At 52.6% G+C, this 20,093-nt stretch overlaps 1 protein-coding gene across 1 annotated transcript; it reads right to left on the bottom strand.

The window, feature by feature from the left end:
* Nucleotides 1-255: 255 nt before the first annotated feature.
* LOC140904779 (uncharacterized) lies at nt 256-6,260 on the bottom strand. Its single transcript, XM_073327142.1, has 4 exons — nt 6,219-6,260; nt 5,061-5,187; nt 1,832-1,945; nt 256-1,460 (listed from the first exon to the last, which is right to left on the bottom strand). The coding sequence occupies exons 1-4, from the start codon at nt 6,258-6,260 to the stop codon at nt 256-258; spliced, it is 1,488 nt and encodes a 495-aa protein (XP_073183243.1).
* Between the last annotated feature and the right edge of the window lie 13,833 nt (nt 6,261-20,093).

The raw sequence follows: 20,093 nt of genomic DNA, 5'->3' as shown, positions 1-20,093 counted from the left end.
TTGGGAACAAACCTCTCTCCCCCACCTGGAGCTGATGAACATTCCTGGCTGGAGGGACACACGCTCCTTCGACTCAAAAGGAAAGGAGTTGATAGAAAACATCACAGGACTGACCCCAAAGAAGGGTGAGCTGCAAAAAGCAGAAGCAGGCAACTCATCTGGGGGAGCTGAGTAACCACGGTGAAGATGGGGCACAGATCACTAAGTGGGAATTAGCAAATGTGATTTAAAAGAAAAAAATACCTTTGGCCAGCCCTAGTCAAGGCATTTGTTACAGATCACTCCCATGTGGATTTTCTGATGTCTAATAAGGGTTGAGCTCCGATTGAAGCGTTTCCCACACTCAGAGCACGTGTAGGGCCTCTCTCCGGTGTGCGTTCTCTGATGTGTGATTAGGGTAGAGCTCTGATTGAAGCTTTTCCCGCACTCAGAGCACGTGTAGGGCCTCTCTCCTGTGTGGATTCGCTGATGTGTGATAAGGGCTGAGCTTTGATTGAAGTGTTTGCCACACTCACGGCATCCATACGGTTTCTCACCCATATGGATTCGCCGATGTATGATAAGGTATGAGCTCCGATTGAAGCGTTTCCCACACTCAGAGCATCCATAAGGCTTCTCACCTGTGTGGATTCTTCTATGTGTGGTCAGTACAGAGCTCCGATTAAAGCTTTTCCCGCACTCAGAGCACATGTAGGGGGTCTCTCCTGTGTGCGTTCTCTGATGTGTGATTAGGGTAGAGCTGTGATTGAATCTTTTCCCACACTCAGAGCATGTGTAGGGCCTCTCCCCTGTGTGGATTCGCTGATGTGAGAGGAGGGATGAACTGTCAATGAAGTGCTTCCCACACTCAGGGCATCCATAAGGTTTCTCACCCGTGTGGATTTTCCGATGTGTAATAAGGTGTGAGCTCTGCTTGAAGTGTTTCCCACACTCAGGGCATCCGTAAGGTTTCTCACCCGTGTGGATTTTCCGATGTGTAATAAGGTTTGAGCTCTGCTCGAAGTGTTTCCCACACTCAGGGCATCCATAAGGTTTCTCACCCGTGTGGATTCTCTTATGTGCAATGAGATGCGAGCTCTGCTTGAAGCATTTCCCACACACACAGCATGCGTAAGGTTTCTCACCCGTGTGGATTCTCTGATGTGTGAGAAGGTCCGAGCTCCCTTTGAAGCTTTTCCCACACTCGAGGCATGTGTACCGTGTTCCTTCAAAGTTCATTCTCTCACGTGTAATAAGGTCTGACTGGCTACCGAAGTTTTCCTCTGGCCTCTGCTGACTCTCACAGGCTTTTGTTTTTTCTGGGCGTGCACAGCTCCCAGAATCATTCCCTTTGGACCTTCCTGACAACATCCCATGGGCTTCTACTCGCTCAGCGTCTTCCTGCTGGGGTTCCTCCTCGTTTTCACTCACCATCCCAACACCTGACGGGAGACCGAGAGAATCCAGACGTAAGTCTCTGCCTGCGCCAGAGAGAAAGGAAATCTCAGAGAGAAGAATGGAAAAAGGGATGAAGGAACGAAAACATGTACAGGACAGATCAAACCTATCAGGAGCTGATTTTCCCTTCAACCTTCCCCAGAGGAGAGAAAGGAAGGGATCAGTTCTGGGTCCGTATCTCAGAAGAAATCTCAGGGGACAGCGAGATTGGGGAGGGACCTGCTGCCAGTTGTCAGTCAGGATAGGTGGGAAGCCATGAGTGACCTCTGCCTAACGATTCCACATCTGCAGGGAACAATCCTGAACTTGGAGAGCTCACAAGCTCTTTGTAGGGCATCCCAAATGTTTCCTGTATTCACCGACAGTTTTGGGGTTGGTTTAACCAATGCCTCACCTATGAAGGCAGCTCTCGGGAGCACTTTTTTCTCAGAACCATGAAGGTCTGGGACGCACGACTCCTCCCCTCGTTCCAGCTGCGAGATCACATCAGTTCTGGAAACTGGAAACCCTGCTCAAGGCAAAGAAAACAAGGGAGGTCAGTGGAATTTGTGGGATACTTGTCACAAAGAATATTCCATGCTTTTAAACCCAGCTCACTTTTAAGTAGTAACGTCCCAAGGCCGGCTTCCTTGGCTCAAAGTGCCAGGAGATGATTATTATAAATCATATTCATTACCTTACTGCCTAAGGGCCAACTAACAGTGGGTCCTCATTTTGCTTGGCACAGTACAAACCGAGAAGCGTTGATGGCCCGTGTCCTGAAGAAGTTACAATCTAAATAGACAAGGCAGACACAGAATGGGGGAAGGGGTACAACCCACCAGCAGAGTGAACTCCGTGAAGGCAGAGTGACAGATCTAATCAACACAGGCCTAGATCTTGAGACTATCGGATTTAATGTTACAACCAGGGCCAGTGTTTTCCGGAAATTGTCGCTAGGACTGCATTTTTTCCCAAAATTACTCTTTGTTTCTGGAATCACCGTTAATATCCGGAATTGCTGATCAGAGGGTGGGTGGGGCATGCAGGGTCACAATCCCCCAGATTTCTCCCTGGAGACACCCGTCTCCACCCCAGGGCACAGGCTGGCTGCGGTTGAGACTTGCTGCCAATTTCTTCCCTCCTCATACAAGTCTGGGATCGGCAGTGGGACGCCAGGCTCTCTCATCATGCTGCAGAGAGGACGGCACTCACAGCTGCTCGCGGCCGTGTCCACAGCACCTCTCCCCTGCTCATCTCCCTGCACACAGCTGGTTCATGCCCCGTCTCTCCAGCGCACAGCTGGCTCTAGGCTCTCAATGCCCAGTATCTGAGCCCCACCGCCCCCACACAGCCGGCTCCTGTCCCCTCCCCCCAAGGCACTTTCAGGCTTTAAAGGATTAAATATTGCTCACGTTTGTCAATTACTCTCTTTTCATTGCCTGCAAACTCTTGCCCTAATTATGACTGTTATCTGTAAATCTAAGCCAGCCCTTGAAAGCATGAATTCTTCACAGACTATGATGCCGAGATGCGCCACATGAAACCAGGAAGGGCTGCGGGATGGGTTTCCTGTGCAAGCTGGTATCGCTACAGGGTGATGAATGCCAGATCTCAAGGCTGGTTATGCAGAGCTCCACCTTTTGAAGCTTTACCCAACGCAGAAAGGGGTAGTGACGGATTTCCCCTCATTCAGAAGACTGAAGACGACAGACTTTTGGGGGATAAACAGCTGAGTTTGAGCTGACTGAGGGGGGTCTTTCTGGGCTACAAACTCACAGGACCTGATAACCACCAAGAGGTAACCCTTTAAGAAAGGTTTTAATGCACTTTGGAACCGATCAGGGATTCCCATGAGGACCGCTGAGGGAATGAAGGTAAACACGCATTTGGATGCTCTTCTTCTTTTATGAGAACGGGAACAGGAAGGGCAGGGATATCACTGAATGCAGGATCTCAGCAGGACTAGGTGTCAGGATAGCACCATATTGCAGCCCATTGAAAAACAAAATCCCAACTACACATATAAAATGATGGGCTCTAAATGAGCTGTTTCCACTCAACAGAGGGATCTTGGAGTCACTGGGCACAGTTTTCTGAAAACATCAACACAGTGTGCCACGGCAGGCAAAAAGCAAAGAGAATGTTGGGAATCATTCTGAAATGGATAGATAAGAAGACAGAAAATATCCTATCGCCTCTATATAAACCCATGGTACACCCACATCTCGAATACTGCCTGCAGATGTGGTTGCCCCATCTCAAAAAAAGATATATTGGAATTGGAAAAGGTTCAGAAAAGGGCAACCCAAATGATTACAGGTATGAAACTCTTCTGTACGGGGAAAGATTAAAAAGACCGGGACTATTCAGCTTGGAAAAGAGACAAAGGGGGGATATGAGAGAGGTCTATAAAATCAAAACTGCCGTGGAGAAAGTAAATAAGGACGTGTCATTTACTCCTTCTCAGAACACAAGGACTAGGAATCACCCAATCAAATTAATAGGCAGCAGGTTTATAAGAAACAAAAGGAAGTATTTCTTCACACAATGCACAGTCAACCTGGGGAACTCCTTGCCAGAGGACGTTGTGAAGGACAAGATTATAATAGGGTTACAAAAAAAAAACCAAAAAACACCATGAGAAATCTATTGAGGACAGGTCCGTGAATGGTTATTAGCCAGGATGGGCAGGGATGGTGTCCCTAACTTCTGTTTGTCATAAGCTGTGAATGGGTGACAGGAGATGAATCACTTCATGATTCCCTGTTCTGTTCATTCCCTCTGGGACACCCGGCGCTGGTCACTGTTGGAAGACAGGACACTGGGCTAGATGGACCTTTGGTCTGTCCCAGTGTGGCCATTCTGAAATACCAGGGAACCTAGTGAGTCCAGTGCAATGGGAGGGAGTAGGAAAATCCCTGGGTGTGGAGAACACTGGGAAATTAGAAACTATCATTCAGAAGCAACAGACTCTAAATAGTCTAGAAAAGCAGAATGTGAAAAATAAGAATCGGGGTCATGTGACTTCAGGAATGAGGGACTCAAAAAACCAAGTCTGCAGAGAAGGTAGATTGTGGCTAGTGCACATGCGGATGGGGGAGCAACTCTCCAGGTCTCAAGGATTTTCACCAGCAACCGAGGCCATTGTCCCATGCACGGGGCAATCCGGAGCAGTGAGGAGTTGTGTCATCTGTAATCCTGGCTGAGTTTCAATGTTCTGCTGCTGGAGCTCCCTTGTCTGGATTCCCCCAGCCAGCATTCAAGGTCTGTGTGATCAGTAACCCTGGACCAGCCCATCTGACCCCAGCAGCCTGCTTCTTACATGCCAAGCACATTCTGGTCTGGGTGGAAAGGCTCAGGGTTTGAGAGAAGGCCAGGGGTAGGAAGCTTCTGTTCGTTATGCTGGACCTAACCCCCCGTTTTACTTGTGCAAACAGGAGATATTTGACACTGTGCGATTCTGCTCCTGTGCTCTCTTCCCACAGCGTTCAGCAGCAGGGGAGGGTCGCTGGTCGTGTGTGTGTCACTGGCATGCTGGGGTGATGCTGGAACAGGACAGAGCAGAGGTGGCATTGTGGGGGTGGCGTGAACCTCATCACTTCCGTTCCCCTTCCAAGAACCGAGGGGACAGGAACCCTTACCCAGCGAGGTCACATTCTCATAGGTCTCCTGCATGACGTCTCTGTAGAGGGCTCTTTGAGTGGGGTCCAGCAGAGCCCACTCTTCCCTGGTGAAATACACAGCTACCTCCTCGAAGGTCACCGGCCCCTGAAAGAGCCAGAGCCCCACACTCAGGACCTGCTGCCCCACTCACAGCCCCACTATTCGTGGGGGAGAGGAGACAATCAAACGGAAACTCTGGGTGGACCGCAGCCAACAGAGTCCCACCCCCACCCCACTCAGAGCACCCAGGAAATACCAGGGTGAGGGGGCGAAGAGACACCCCTCCTCTCTCCCAGCAGATCCATCACACACCTACTAGCCACAGACTGATACCGGAGATGCTGCCCCGAGCAGGGTCTAGGGAGAGATCTCTTGTAGGAAGCCCAACACCCTCCTCCTTGTGAAAAGAAAAGGAGGACTTGTGGCACCTTAGAGACTATCCAATTTATTTGAGCATAAGCTTTCGTGAGCTACAGCTCACTTCATCCGATGCAAACTGTGGAAAGTGTAGAAGAGCTTTTTATATACACACAAATCATGAAAAAAATACCTCCTCCCACCCCACTCTCCTGCTGATAATAGCTTATCTAAAGTGATCACTCTCCTTACAATGTGTATGATAATCAAGGTGGCCCATTTCCAGCACAAATCCAGGGTTTAACAAGAACGTCGGGGGGATGGGGGGGCAGGAAAAAACAAGGGGAAATAGGTTACCTTGCATAATGACTTAGCCACTTCTAGAGCTGGATATGAAGCAGGGGAATCTCCCCTAAGCCTGACTGGTGGCTTCCCCCTTCGTATTTCAAGGCACCCGCTGGTTAGTTGGGTCAGGCTCCAGCACTAGGAGTCTGGTCCTTTTTCCCAGCCCCATCTAGGTAGGTTATTTTCTGTTCACCAGATTGGAGCATTTCCACCTCCGAACCTCATGGGTCTCTTCCTAGAATCTAGGCCACTTATTAAACAACTCCCAGCAGGTCTGCCACCCCCTGGCCTCCTCCCTTTCTCCACCCTGTGCATTTCCTGCCCCACTCCAACCTCCAAACCAGACGGTGGTGCAAACCTTCCCCTCTCCCGTGTATTTCCTGTCCCTCTCCCTCCTGCAGGAACAGATCAGAACCCCCCACAATAATCCCTACCTGAGCTGGCTCCTCTGCAGCCATGTCGCTGCCTTGTCCCATGGGAGGACGGGATGAACCGGAAAGAAACATGAGCGTCGTTCTGCAACCTGGCCGGGCAAGAAGGGCTGTTGCAGAAGTTTAGGAACGGGCATTAGTTCATTTCACATCACGCTTCCCCCGGGCTCTTTCCCTGCAGAGCGAGATCCGAGATTCTGCCGTTCTGAGAAAATGCTCAATCTCTGGATTACAGCAGAGACCTGGGCCCTCCTGCCAGGCTAGGCCCACAGACACACTTTTAACCTCCTTTCTCCCTCCCGCATCCCAAAACAAAGTCTCTGAACGCAATCCCAGAAAAAAGCAGAACCAAAGGAGTCCCTTTCCAGGATTCCCTCTGACACTGACCCCATGACAGCCACACCCCAGCAGGAGGGACATGGAGTCAGGAACTGGGTTTTCCTCTGTCTGATCCTTGTCTCGTCCACAGGAAAGTGATTCTCCCCACAGTGCAGTAATACATCTGTCTGGGCAGATGAGGGAGCTGGAAATCTCTTTCAAAACTCTTATCCCACGGACCCTGTCAGTCTCTCTCTCTCCTTTTCCCTGTGCCCTCTCCATGCCTGTCTGCTCAGAAACTCTCATTCCTGGGTTGTTTGCTCCCCCATGGCTGGATTTGCTCCTGCAGATGGCAGGAGAAATGGGGTGGGGGGCTGTTACTGTAGAGTCATTTTATAGTCCTTCACTGCCTGCCTGGGATTTCCCCATTGTCTGCCTAGGACCCCCACCTGCCCTCCACCAGGATCTGCCAGGCCATTTGCCTGGGACCCCCTCCTCCTCTCAGCAGGACCCCCTGACGCTTTACAGGAGGACTCCTCACTCTGCACCAGGGACCGCCCCACCACAGCTCTCTGCACTGGGCATGGCAATGGTCCCAGGAGCCAGCTGGGCAATCCCAGACAGAGCCCCTGGCACAGCACCAGGCAGTGTCTAATCCCCTGCCCCACCTGCCCAAGAGACACCCACCCCCACTGGTCTGCAGCCAACAGGCCCCCAGCCATACCCACCTCCAGGACCCATAGCCTTAGGGCTGGGCACATCAGAACTACTCCCCGAAACCCCAAACCCTCCAGAACCCACCAACCTGACTAGGGTCCCCCCTGCCCAGCCACCCAGAGGCCTCACCCTACCACAATGCCCCTTCAGCTCCCGCTGCAATCTCCCCACACAGACACCTGCCCCCCCCCCCCAGCAACAGTGTTCCCTCACAGTGTCTGACAAGTGGATAGAAAGTTATCACCACCCCCTGCTGGCCAGTCACACAGGCAGAGGGAGCCCGGGGGGACGCCTCTTTAACAGGAGAAGGGAAGCCATGGAGGGCCAAAATAAGTAAGACATTTCCATACTCTGTCACTCGCAAATAATGGCCACCGTGGATCCACGCCAGAGTTGGCTACAGCTTTGCACTGCGGGAAGCCCCCCCTCACGGAGACCCTTTGTCATGGGGTTTGGGATACTTCTGGACCACGCTGCACTCAGAGGAACCTCCTCATCCCGTGCCAGCTGGAGAAAAGAAAAGGGTCCAGCCAACTCTCCTGTTACCAACTGGGAACCACCCATCCCCCAAACAGGGGGAGGCCCCTGGCTTTGATGGGTATTGAGTATATGGCTAGTCTCTTTTATCAGCAAACATTTTTAACAGAGAGAAAGGAGGGAACAAATGATTCTCAAAGGAGAGGGAAAGATGATCATTGTTGCAGGGGGGTTAATTTCCCAACCAGGATGGAGAAGGACTCAGGGTGACAGGTTCCCCCCAAGGAAGGACAAGTTGCTGGGATTTAGAGACATGGGGAAGAGCCCCTAATTCAAGAGGATTTTTAATTGACATTTGATGATGACATCGTAAGAGGGAAACCTGAGATTTGTGATCAGTGTTCAGAAATGAAAGAGAAAGGGTGGAAATCTGAGGGATTTTGGATCCATTTATGCAAATTATAGAGAGGAAAGTGGAAAATGAGAGGGATTTTATAGCAGTTGTTGATTGGAGGTAAAAGCTGAGTGTATTTCCCACCACTATTTGGTCAATGAATAGAGCGGAAATGGGCAACGTTGGCAAACGTTTGAGATCCATATTCAGGAATCTGAGAAACGGTGTAAATCTGAGATTTTCGTCGTAATTTATAATTACAGAGACAGGGAAAGCTCTCAGGGGCATATTCAATTAGAAGTAGACAACTAGAGTAAAAGTGGGGCAAACATTTTTATCAATCTTTGAGACGTACAGAGAAAACGTGTCACAAACTACGCAACTGAGAACATGGGATAAACGCCAAGACCGGGGGGCTTTTATGTGGCTATTAAAGAACTAGCTGGAAAAGGGGGGACCGTTTGTGATATAAAATCCAGCCTGTCCAATACATAAGCAGAAAGTGATCGTCCCCCCCACCCCCGGCCCCCGTTCACCTGGGCAGCAGGGAGCCCTCTGAGGGGCTGACTGAAGGGGGCGGGGGGGGGAGCTGGAGGGCTCCCTGGGGGCGGGGAGGGGGCGGCAGTGGGGGATGGACAGGTAGGGGGCAGAGAGTCACTTTCCTGCCCCCCCCGCCCAGCGCTCCCCCACCGGGGTCTCCCACTCACCGGAGCACGGGGGGGTTAATGACGGGCCCCACCCCGCACAGACCCCGGAGGGAGCCGCAGCTGCTCCTCCTACAGATCCGACACGAGGCAGCGCCTCGTCTGCTTCAGGCCCCGCCCCCCGACGCTGCCCCGCCCCCGGTCTGCTCCAGGCCCCGCCCCCAGGCGCTGCCCCGCCCCCGGTCTGCTCCAGGCCCCGCCCCCAGGCGCTGCCTCGTGTCGGGTCTCTCGGAGGAGCAGCTGCGGCTCCGCTCCGGGGTCTGTGCTGGGGGGGCCCGTCATTAACCCCCCCGTGCCCGGCCGGGGGGGGCTTTGTCCAGCTGGGACCAGCCCCGGCTCTGCCCGCCCCCGACCCGGTGAGTGGGAGACCCCGCGGGGGGGGGAGCGTTGGTGGGGGGGCAGGAAAGTGACTCTCTGCCCCCAGCACGGCTGGGATTGGGGGGGGCAGAGACTGGGGCCCGGCGGGCGGGGTCCCTTGGGGGGTGTTGGGGGGAGAAGCCGGAGTTGCGGGGGTGGGGGTTGAATTGTCTCTGTGCAGCCAGGAAATTCCCGGGGGGGAAGTGGGGGGCGGCGGGGGAGTTAATTGGATCCCCTTCCCCCCCCGGGCACAAATGCCCCCCAGTTTTCCCCTTTTCCCTCTCGGTAGCTCCCACCTGGTTGTAAACTCCCCCCCACCCCCCCATTGATCCGCTCTCTGGTCTCCCCTGATCCCCCCCCCGTCTCTCCCTCCTCCTCACATGTCCATTGAAACTCCCCTCCCGTGGGGGGGGTGGGATTTCCCCCCCCCCCCGTTTTATCCGCAGCGATTTGTGTCGGTGGGAAGTTGGAGCCCGGAGCCATCCCCCAACCTGGCTGCCCCTGCGTGGGGGTGGGAGGAGACGCCGGGTCTCTGCCGGGGCGGGGAAGGGAGGGGACGTGTCCCCCATGGGGCTGCCCCCGATCCCGGCTTCCCAGTCCCACTTGCTGCCCCCAACTGCAGCACCGTTGCCCCCAGCCCCCACCTGCCCCCCACCTGCCCATCCCCCACTACCGTCCCCTCTCGTCCCCCAGGGAGCCCTCCAGCTCCCCCCCCCGCCCCCTCCGGTCAGCCCCTCAGAGGGCTCCCTGCTGCCCAGGTGAACGGGGGCCGTGGGTGGGGGGGACGATCACTCTCTGTTTATGTTTTGGACAGGCTGGATTTTATATGACAAACGGTCCCCCCTTTTCCAGCTCGTTCTTTAATAGCCACATAAAATCCCCGCCCCCGGTCTTGGCATTTATCCCATGTTCTCAGTTGCGTAGTTTGTGACACGTTTTCTCTGTACGTCTCAAAGATTGATAAAAATGTTTGCCCCACTTTTACTCTAGTTGTCTACTTCTAATTGAATATGCCCCTGAGAGCTTTCCCTGTCTCCGTAATTATAAATTACGACGAAAATCTCAGATTTACACCTTTTCTTAGATTTCTGAATATGGATCTAAAATGTTTGCCAATGTTGCCCATTTCTATTCATTGACCAAATAGTGGTGGGAAATACAGTCAGCTTTTACCTCTGTGACAAAGTGGGACTGTTCTTCATGTTTCCTCTGAATAGTGTGGGGGTGCCTCAGTTTCCCCTAGGCAGTTTTTAAGTATCTAGGTGGTGGGGTAAGGGTGTATGATCATTGCAGAGCCCTAGAGGGCAGGTGTGTGCAGGAGTCTGGACACAGAGAATGGCCGACACCCTGTTTCCTGGACACTGATGGCCTGGGCCCTTCCCCCCTGCAAGGTGAGAGCTAAAGGGTTGGAGAACAAAGGAATCCGGTGACCTCCTGGCCCGGGAAAGGAACCAAGCCCAGAGGAGGAGGGGCTGGAGGGAGTTGGAGTGAAGTGCAGACGTGTTTGTCTGGCTCACTGCCCCCCCCACAAAATGGCCCCAGCTGAGGGATCCTGTTCTCTGCACCTGCAAGCTCTGTTTTAGACCATGTTCCTGTCATCTCATAAACCTCTGTTTTACTGGCTGGCTGAGAGTCCCGTCTGACTGCGGAGTTGGGGGGCAGGACCCTCTGGCTTCCCCAGGAGCCCCGCCTGAGTGGACTCGCTGTGGGAAGGGCATGGAGGGGCAGAGGATGCTCAATGCTCCGAGGTCAGACCCAGGAAGGTGGAAGCTGGGTGAGCTGTGTGTCCTGAAGACAGGCTGCTCACAGAAAGGCGACTGCCCCAGAGTCCTGCCTGGCTTCATGGGGAGCAGTTCCAGAGCATCGCCCAGGGACTCCGTGACAACTGGTGGCAGGGGTGGGATGTACTGCACCCCGTGGACAGCGCTTCCTGCAGTAAGTGACTGGGGAGCAGTAAAAGGAAGGGGGATTGACGGGAACCAGGCGTGCTGAAGATTCAGAGAGAGACAGTTTCAGGGGGCGGTTAACTCCTGGAAGTGTGTGACCAGAGAGAAGGACTTTTGCAGTAACAGGGTTCCCCTGGGGATTGCAGCGAGCGGTCCCAGGGACGGAGGAGTCTGCCGCTCGACCCTGACAAAGAGGGGGTGATCTCGAGAAGGGCTGGCACACTAGGGGTTCTCCCTGGAAACCATGGGGAGCTGAGAGCACACAGGCCTGTGAGTCCACAACAACTTGGGAAGGGCGGAGTGAGGGCCTGTCACCGTCTCCTGAAGAAGGACATTGTAACCCTGTACAGAAAGAGAGGGTTGAGCGTTGGAAAGTTCACTGAAGCACAGTTAATCGTGCAGCTGGAGGAGGATGACCGCTCTAAGGGACAGATTCCTGACCCAAAATGGGGCTATAGCAGGATCTGGGAGCAGCTGGAGTGGTGGCCAGGCATCGCCAAGACTCCTGTCCCCGACCAGACGAGGGTCTTCACGATCGGGTTCCCCATCCGGGGATCGGAGTCGGACAGGATTGGAGCTGAGTCCGAGAGAGCAAGAGGACCGTGAGAGACAGCGAGAGCCCGAGAAAGAGCTGCAGAAGCAGCAGCAGCATGAACTGGTGATGGGGGAGTGGAGAGGCCTAGGGGACCCCCCAGGGGTGAGTGGGGATAGACCCCGGGGGGCCAGTTCCGCAGGGAACCTCGAGACTAAATTGCTTCCCCTGGTTAAGGAGGGGGGGATGTGGATGCCCACCTCACTGCCTTTGAGCAGGCTGGAGATTTGAACCGGGGGACCCTGCGGAAAAGCCCCGGTGTCTAGCTCCCTTGCTGGGTCCCAAGGCCATAGACTCCGTCAGCCAGATGGGTGGGGAGGTGGACAGGCTCCCACTTCTGGTCCCAACCTATATGCCTGTGTGGAGTTTCCTTGGGCCAGGCCCCTCGGACCTCCAGTGGGAGCAGAAGGTGATGGTGAATGGGGAGACATTCCTGGGGTGGCGAGATCCTGGGACAGAGAGAACTGGTGTCAGGCCCTGGGTGGTGCAGCCTCAGAGGCTGAGGGGCTGTGTGAGCTGGGTGAGGGTCCCAGGGACGAAGCCCCTCGCCCTGCCTATAGCACAGATCCCTGTGCAGACCCAGGAGGGGTGGGGCTGGCTGGTCGTTAGGGTTCTCCAGGACACCAGCTGCAAGACCCTGTTATGGGGTGACTGTGTCTCTTTGGGACAGGATCCAGGCCTTACTCCTGTAACTGCCAAGGATTTGAATCCGGGGAACCAATCGGTGAAGAGGAAAATGGTCAGTGCAAATGCAGATGACCTGGCTGGCAGCAGGGAGGAGCGGCTAGGCTCAAGCTATCTGCCTGCCTGTAACCAGACCCCTGGAGTTGGGTGGGACAGAGAGATGCTCCCCGCCCCCCTTGCACACCGGAGAGGGGGCTCACGCTGGCTCTGATGCTGTGAGGAAAGCAGCGAGCTCGCTGCCTACCCCCACTGGGACAGCAAGGGCAGTGCTGAGCAAGGGGGGAGCTGAGACCCCAGCTGAGTGGGGGGAGACACAGGCAGGGCAGGGGATCTGTGGGGAGTGGCAAGGTGCTAGGTAAGGAAAGTCTGGATGAGCCTAGGCAGCCTTGTGAACTGATGGCTGTGTCTAGTCAGCAGGGTGGGAAGTCGAGGAGAGTGGAAGAGGAGTGTCCCTGGACCTTACCTGTTAGCTCAGTGGAGAATTGGGACAGTGAAGGAAACGTACCTGTGTCTGTCAGGGGTATTGACTTGCCTTTGGAGGGAGCTACCCTGATCTCCAAGCAGTTGTCTGTGACCAGCCTTGTGTGCTGGGACAAGGGGAGAGAGGTCCCAAGCTGGGTGTCTGGGAAAGGAGAAAGTGTGTCCGGCTCTTCTTTGTCTGTGGAGCAGACAGAAGGGGCCTTTCAGCCTGTAATGGTTGAGGGGCGTGCAGTTGTCTCAGAGCTGGTTCTGGATTCAGCTAAAGCCCGGGAAGGGTCCTAAGTTTGTGTCTGCTCGGGAGAATGGCCCTGTAACTAGGTCGCATCCAGTTAGGGTCTATGTAAAATCCCAGAGACGAGACAATTCTGGTGCTTGTATTTTGCCTGTTGCTAGTGTGTTGTTGGAAAGGGTGTAGCAACTCTGTCTAATCAGGGTGAGATCCTAGCCAGGGCACAAGGAGAGCAGGAAGGTGATGTGATTGTGTTACCTCCTGAGGGTGTGGAAACCGGTAGCAAGAAGGAAAAGATTCCTGAACTTGTGTGTGGCAAAGGGAAGGAGAATGCTTCTGACCTTTTCTCTAGGAAGTCTGTAAGTTTGCCTGAAAGGGGATTGTGTAGGAATCCGCCGGATGGGCCAGAGGTGATTCTGGATGTAAGGGAGACCCAGAAAGAGTCTGTTGTTGCTCAGAAAAGTGTTCCTCCAGAGGAAGCCCTCGGTGAAGAGGGTAAGGGCAGAATTTCTGTGAGGGGTGAATTATTGCATAGAAAAGCCCCTAGGGAAAGGAATCCTCATGGAGTCTTTGCAAGCAGTTTACTGCCACTGAAGGGTGTGAAAGTGATTTTATCAAGAAAGTTTCAGTTCCTAACAGCCAGAAATTTTCTGTTGTGAATGGATCCACTGACTGTCCTGTTGAAAGACCCAGTGTGGAGAGCTTTGAGAAGGTCTCCGATGAAGTGAAAGCTGTTAAGAAAGTTAAACAGTCCCATAACCAAGTGGCTGTGTTTGGCCAGCTTGTTGGGGAGAAGACCCAATCCCAGTTTGACCCCCTGGGGTTTTGGGGTGGCCAAAGGGCATGGGCCACAGAAACCTTCCCACATGCGGCCTGCGAGTGCTATCGACCACCACCGACCTAAGGGAGGGCGTGAAACTGGAAGGGCCTGGTGTAACTCCTCCCAAGGAATGGGAGAGATGCTGGGGCACCCATGGGAACGTTAGTGGTTTCGAACTTCCCCAGGTCACCGGCTAAAGTGACCCCGCTCAGTTCGATCTCGAAGGGGGGAGAGATGTGACAAAGTGGGACTGTTCTTAATGTTTCCTCTGAATAGTGTGGGGGTGCCTCAGTTTCCCCTATGAAGTTTTTTAGTATCTAGGTGGTGCGATAAGGGTGTATGATCATTGCAGAGCCCTAGAGGGCATGTGTGTGCAGGAGTCTGGACACAGAGAATGGCCAACACCCTGTTTCCTTGCCACTGATGGCCTGGGCCCTTCCCCCCTGCAAGGTGAGAGCTAAAGGGTTGGAGAACAAAGGAATCCGGTGACCTCCTGGCCCGGGAAAGGAACAAAGGCCAGAGGAGGAGGAGCTGGAGGGAGTTGGAGTGAAGTGCGGGCGTGGTTGTCTGGCTCACTGCCCCCAAAATGGCCCAAGCTGAGGGGTCCTGTTCTCTGCACCTGCAAGCTCTGTGTTAGACCATGTTCCTGTCATCTAATAAACCTGTTTTACTGGCTGGCTGAGAGTCCTGTCTGACTGCGGAGTTGGGGTGCAGGACCCTCTGACTTCCCCAGGAGCCCTGCCTGAGCGGACTCGCTGTGAGAAGCGGACGGAGGGGCAGAGGATGCTGAATGCTCCGAGGTCAGACCCAGGAAGGTGGAAGCCGGGTGAGCTGTGTGTCCTGAAGACAGGCTGCTCACAGAAAGGAGACTTCCCCAGAGTCCTGCCCAGCTTCATGGGGAGCACTTCCAGAGCATTGCCCAGGGACTCCGTGACAACCTCCTATCAACAACTGCTATAAAATCCCTCTCATTTTCCACTTTCCTCTCTATAATTTGCATAAATGGATCCAAAATCCCTCAGATTTCCAACCTTTCTCTTTCATTTCTGAACACTGATCTCAAATCTCAGTTTTCCCTCTTACGATGTCATCATCAAATGTCAATTAAAAATCCTCTTGGGTTTGGGGCTGTTCCCCATGTCTATAAATCCTAGGAACTTGTCCTTCTTTGGGGGGAACCTGTCGCCCTGAGTCCCTCTCCATCCTGGTTGGGAAATTAACCCCCCTGCAACAATGATCATCTTTCCCTCGCCTTTGAGAATCATTTGTTCCCTCCTTTCTCTCTGTTAAAAATGTTTGCTGATAAATGAGACTAGCCATAGATTCAATACCCATCAAAGCCAGGGGCCTCCCCCTGTTTGGGGGATGGGTGTTCCCAGTTGGTAACAGGAGAGTTGGCTGGACCCTTTTCTTTTCTCCAGCTGGCACGGGATGAGGAGGTCCCTCTGAGTGCAGCGTGGTTCAGAAGTATCCCAAACCCCATGACAAAAGGTCTCCATGAGGGGGGGCTTCCCGCAGTGCAAAGCTGTAGCCAACTCTGGGGTGGATCCACGGTGGCCATTATTTGCTAGTGACAGAGTATGGAAATTTCTTACTTATTTTGGCCCTCCATGGCTTCCCTTCTCCTGTTAAAGAGGCGTCCCCCCGGGCTCCCTCTGCCTGTGTGACTGGCCAGCAGTGGGTGGTGATAACTTTCTATCCACTTACCAGACACTGTGAGGGAACATTGTTGCTGGGGGGGGCAGGTGTCTGTGTGGGGAGATTGCAGCGGGAGCTGAAGGGGCATTGTGGTAGGGGGAGGCCTCTGGGTGGCTGGGCAGGGGGGACCCTAGTCAGGTAGGTGGGTTCTGGAGGGTTTGGGGTTTCGGGGGGTAGTTCTGATGTGCCCAGCCCTAAGGCTATGGGTCCTGGAGGTGGGTATGGCTGGGGGCCTGTTGGCTGCAGACCAGTGGGGGTGGGGGTCTCTTGGGCAGGTGGGGCAGGGCATTAGACGCTGCCTGGTGCTGTGCCAGGGGCTCTGTCTGGGATTGGCCAGCTGGCTCCTGGGACCATTGCCATGCCCAGTGCACAGAGCTGTGGTGGGGCGGTCCCTGGCGCAGAGTGAGGGGTCCTCCTGTAAAGCGTCAGGGGGTCCTGCTGGCCGGAGGAGGGGGTCCCAGGCAAATGGGCTGGCAGATCCTGGTGGAGGGCAGGTGCGGGTCGTAGGCAGGCAATGGGGAAATCCAAGGCAGGCAGTGAAGGACTATAAAATGACTCTACACAAACAGCCCCCCACCCCATTTCTCCTGCCATTTGCAGGAGCAAATCCAGCCATGGGGGAGCAAACAACCCAGGAATGAGAGTTTCCGAGCAGACAGGCATGGAGAGGGCAGAGGGAAAAGGAGATAGAGACTGACAGGGTCCGTGGGATAAAAGAGTTTTGAAAGAGATTTCCAGCTCTCTCATCTGCCCAGACAGATGTATTACTGCACTGTGGGGAGAATCACTTTCCTGTGGACAAGACGAGGATGAGAGAGAGGAAAACCCAGTTCCTGACTCCATGTCCCTCCTGCTGGGGTGTGGCTGCCGTGGGGTCAGTGTCAGAGGGATTACAGATGACACAACTCCTCACTGCTCCGGATTGCCCCGTGCATGGGACAATGGCCTCGGTTGCTGGTGAAAATCCTTGAGACCTGGAGAGTTGCTCCCCACATCCCCATGTGCACTAACCACAATCTACCTTCTCTGCAGACTTGGTTTTTTGAGTCCCTCATTCCTGAAGTCACATGACCCCGATTCTTATTTTTCACATTCTGCTTTTCTAGACTATTTAGAGTCTGTTGCTTCTGAATGATAGTTTCTAATTTCCCAGTGTTCTCCACAGCCAGGGATTTTCCTACTCCCTCCCATTGCACTGGACTCACTAGGTTCCCTGGTATTTCAGAATGGCCACACTGGGACAGACCAAAGGTCCATCTAGCCCAGTGTCCTGTCTTCCGACAGTGACCAGCGCCGGGTGTCCCAGAGGGAATGAACAGAACAGGGAATCATGAAGTGATTCATCTCCTGTCACCCATTCACAGCTTATGACAAACAGAAGTTAGGGACACCATCCCTGCCCATCCTGGCTAATAACCATTCACGGACCTGTCCTCGATTGATTTCTCATGATGTTTTTTGTTTTTTGTAACCCTATTATAATCTTGGCCTTCACAACGTCCTCTGGCAAGGAGTTCCCCAGGTTGACTGTGCGTTGTGTGAAGAAATACTTCCTTTTGTTTCTTATAAACCTGCTGCCTATTAATTTGATTGGGTGATTCCTAGTCCTTGTGTTCTGAGAAGGAGTAAATGACACTTCCTTCTTTACTTTCTCCACAGCAGACATGCTTTTATAGACCTCTCTCATATGCCCTCTTGTCTCTTTTCCAAGCTGAAAAGTCCCAGTCTTACATATCTCTCCTCATACAGAAGCTGTTTCATACTCCTAGTCCGGGTTTTTTTGCCCTTTTCTGAACCTTTTCTAATTGTAATGTATCTTTCTTGAGATGGGCCGACCACATCCGCACACAATATTCAAGATGTGGGCGTACCATGGATTTATATAGAGGCAAGTTATGTACTGTCTTATTATCTGTCCCTTTCTTAATGATTCCCAACACCCTGTTTGCTTTTTGACTGCCTCTGCACCCTGAGTGGATGTTTTCAGAGAACTATCAACAATGACTCCAAGATCCCTCTCTTGAGTGGAAACAGCTAATGTAGACCCCATCATTTTATATGTATAGTTGGGATTATGTTTTCCAATGGGCTGCACTAGGTGCTATCCTGACATCTAGGACTGCTGAGATCCTGCATTCAGTGATATCCCTGCCCTTCCTGTTCCCTTTCTCCACTGAACCCCACCAGCCCATTCTTAGTGTTCCCAGCTTCCCCAGGACTCTCTCATTGTGTCTGGACCTCTCTCTCTCTCTGCAAGAAGCAGTTCCAGGGAGACTTGTCCTCTGTCTGGAGTCTTCAACTTCCTGGACATGGATTTACTTTCTCTGTGTTTTAGGAGATGCTTTGAAATTGAGTGTCTGTGACATTAACCACAGTGCAATCTTGACTGGTTGAACAGCTGTTTCCCCTCAGTTGCCCAAGCTGGGGTGGCTTTTACACTGCTTTACTGTGAGAACAGCCACTCCTGGGCAGTTAACACCCAGTCTCCAGCATGTAACTCGCTGCCAGCTACACAGTATTGAGCGCTGTTAGTCAGCGACTCACGAATTACAGTGCACCACAGGAGAACCCCAGAAAATTCTCTGGTCCCGGACTTTTGTGCATCTTTCACTGTCCAGCACACTACTGAACAACTCAAGGTCATATGAAGTCTGTCATTTCATCAGTGGAAAATGACACGTGCCAGCCTTGTTATCCCAAAAGGATTTTCCAACACACTTTAATCCCAACACACTGGTTAGATGAAACAATAAAATGAGATGGCTAACTACCGGCAAAAAAACCATATTAATTGACTACAGGTAATGAGGTATAAAAGCCAGAATTGTTTACAAAAGAAATGCAAGATAAAACCCAAACTAACATCTAAGTTAACAAGCTAAAACGGGTACAAAGCAAATGTTTCTCTCACTATATCCTGAGGCAGGCTGGCTGTCCTTTAAGCCAGAAGTCCCCCTAATTCGCCCCTGCTGCCAAGTTCAGTTTCTTCAGGAGCTGTCATGAGCAGAGGAAAAGGGGGAGAGAGAGAGTCTCAAGCATTTTCCTCCCCTCTTTTTATAATTCAGTCCTTTGTACGACAAACAACTTCAGTTCTCAGCTGAATCATGGTGACCGGCTGTCTGTTGTAGCTATGAGCTTCAAGTGGTCCCTGTGAAGGAATGTAAATGTCTTCTTCACACCTTCCCCCTCCTGGAGAATGGCAATTTGACCAGCTGCTTGCCTTGCTGTCTCTGAGGAACTGGTCTGAGGGTGTTCCACAGAATTGTAACTTTTTCACTAATAGGATACAGTAAAATCTCATAATTTTACATAGTGTTGCTACACATATTTTAACAGGAGGATAATATTCTGTAGATTATGCATTTTCAAATGATACCTCAAACAAGCCATACTATGTAAATAATTGATCATAGTTTTCTAGAAGAGTGAACATAGGGGTTGTGACAGGGTCAGGCCAGATGGCTAAGTAGGTCCCTTTTCCTTGGGTAAAGTAACAGAACAATCAGGAACCTTCTGGAGACCAGTAAGACAGGCTGATTCGAACACCTGCAACCAATCAAGAAGCTACTTGAATCAATTGAGGCAGGTAATCAGGGCACCTGGGTTTTAAAAAGGAGCTCACCTCAGTTAGTGAGGTGCGTGTGAGGAGCTGGGAGCAAGGGGCGCGAGGAGCTGAGAGTGAGAACACGGACTGTTGGAGGACTGAGGAGTACAAGCATTATCAGACACCAGGAGGAAGGTCCTATGGTGAGGATAAAGAAGGGGTTGGGAGGAGGCCATGGGGAAGTAGCCCAGGGAGTTGTCGCTGTCGCAGAGCTGTTCCAGGAGGCACTCTAGACAGGTGCATTCCACAGGGCCCTGGGCTGGAGCCCGGAGCAGAGGGTGGGCCCGGGTTCCCCCCAAATCCTCCCAACTCCTGGTCAGACACAGGAGTCGTCGGCCTGGACTCTGGGTTCAGAAAAACGGCCAAGCTGAGGGCTGCCGGGAAGCTCCAAGGCGAGCAAATCCGCCAATAAGCGCAAGACCCACCAAGGTAGAGCAGGAACTTCGTCACAGGGTACAGACTGTGCCTGTCTGTGTGTGTCCCCAGCAGATATGTGGGTATTTCAATCCCTCATAAGCAGAGTGCTCAGCATCTTCAGGGACCCAGGGAGCTGGTCCTGGGAATTCACTGGTTTACTAGGCGTGACACTGTAGGGAATTGTGAGACACTTTAATAATAATAATTAATAATAAAATACCAATATGATGAAATTGCAATGAATCATGCTAGATATGCCTGGAAGGTGTCAGTGAAAATGCTATGATTTTCCAAGTATGATCATTTTGTTTCTATGTTTTATACCACCTTTGTGTTGTGAGTTGTAGACATGTAGGGTATATCTGTATTTCCAGACTTGTGCAGTGTTTCTGGGTGACACCCCCGGACAGACTGGCATCAGCACTGCCGAGCCTCTTCACT

Source organism: Lepidochelys kempii, unplaced genomic scaffold (assembly GCF_965140265.1).
Source record: "Lepidochelys kempii isolate rLepKem1 unplaced genomic scaffold, rLepKem1.hap2 scaffold_69, whole genome shotgun sequence".
Classification (NCBI taxonomy): Eukaryota; Metazoa; Chordata; order Testudines; family Cheloniidae; genus Lepidochelys; species Lepidochelys kempii.
This window is presented reverse-complemented; position numbering and strand designations above follow the sequence as displayed.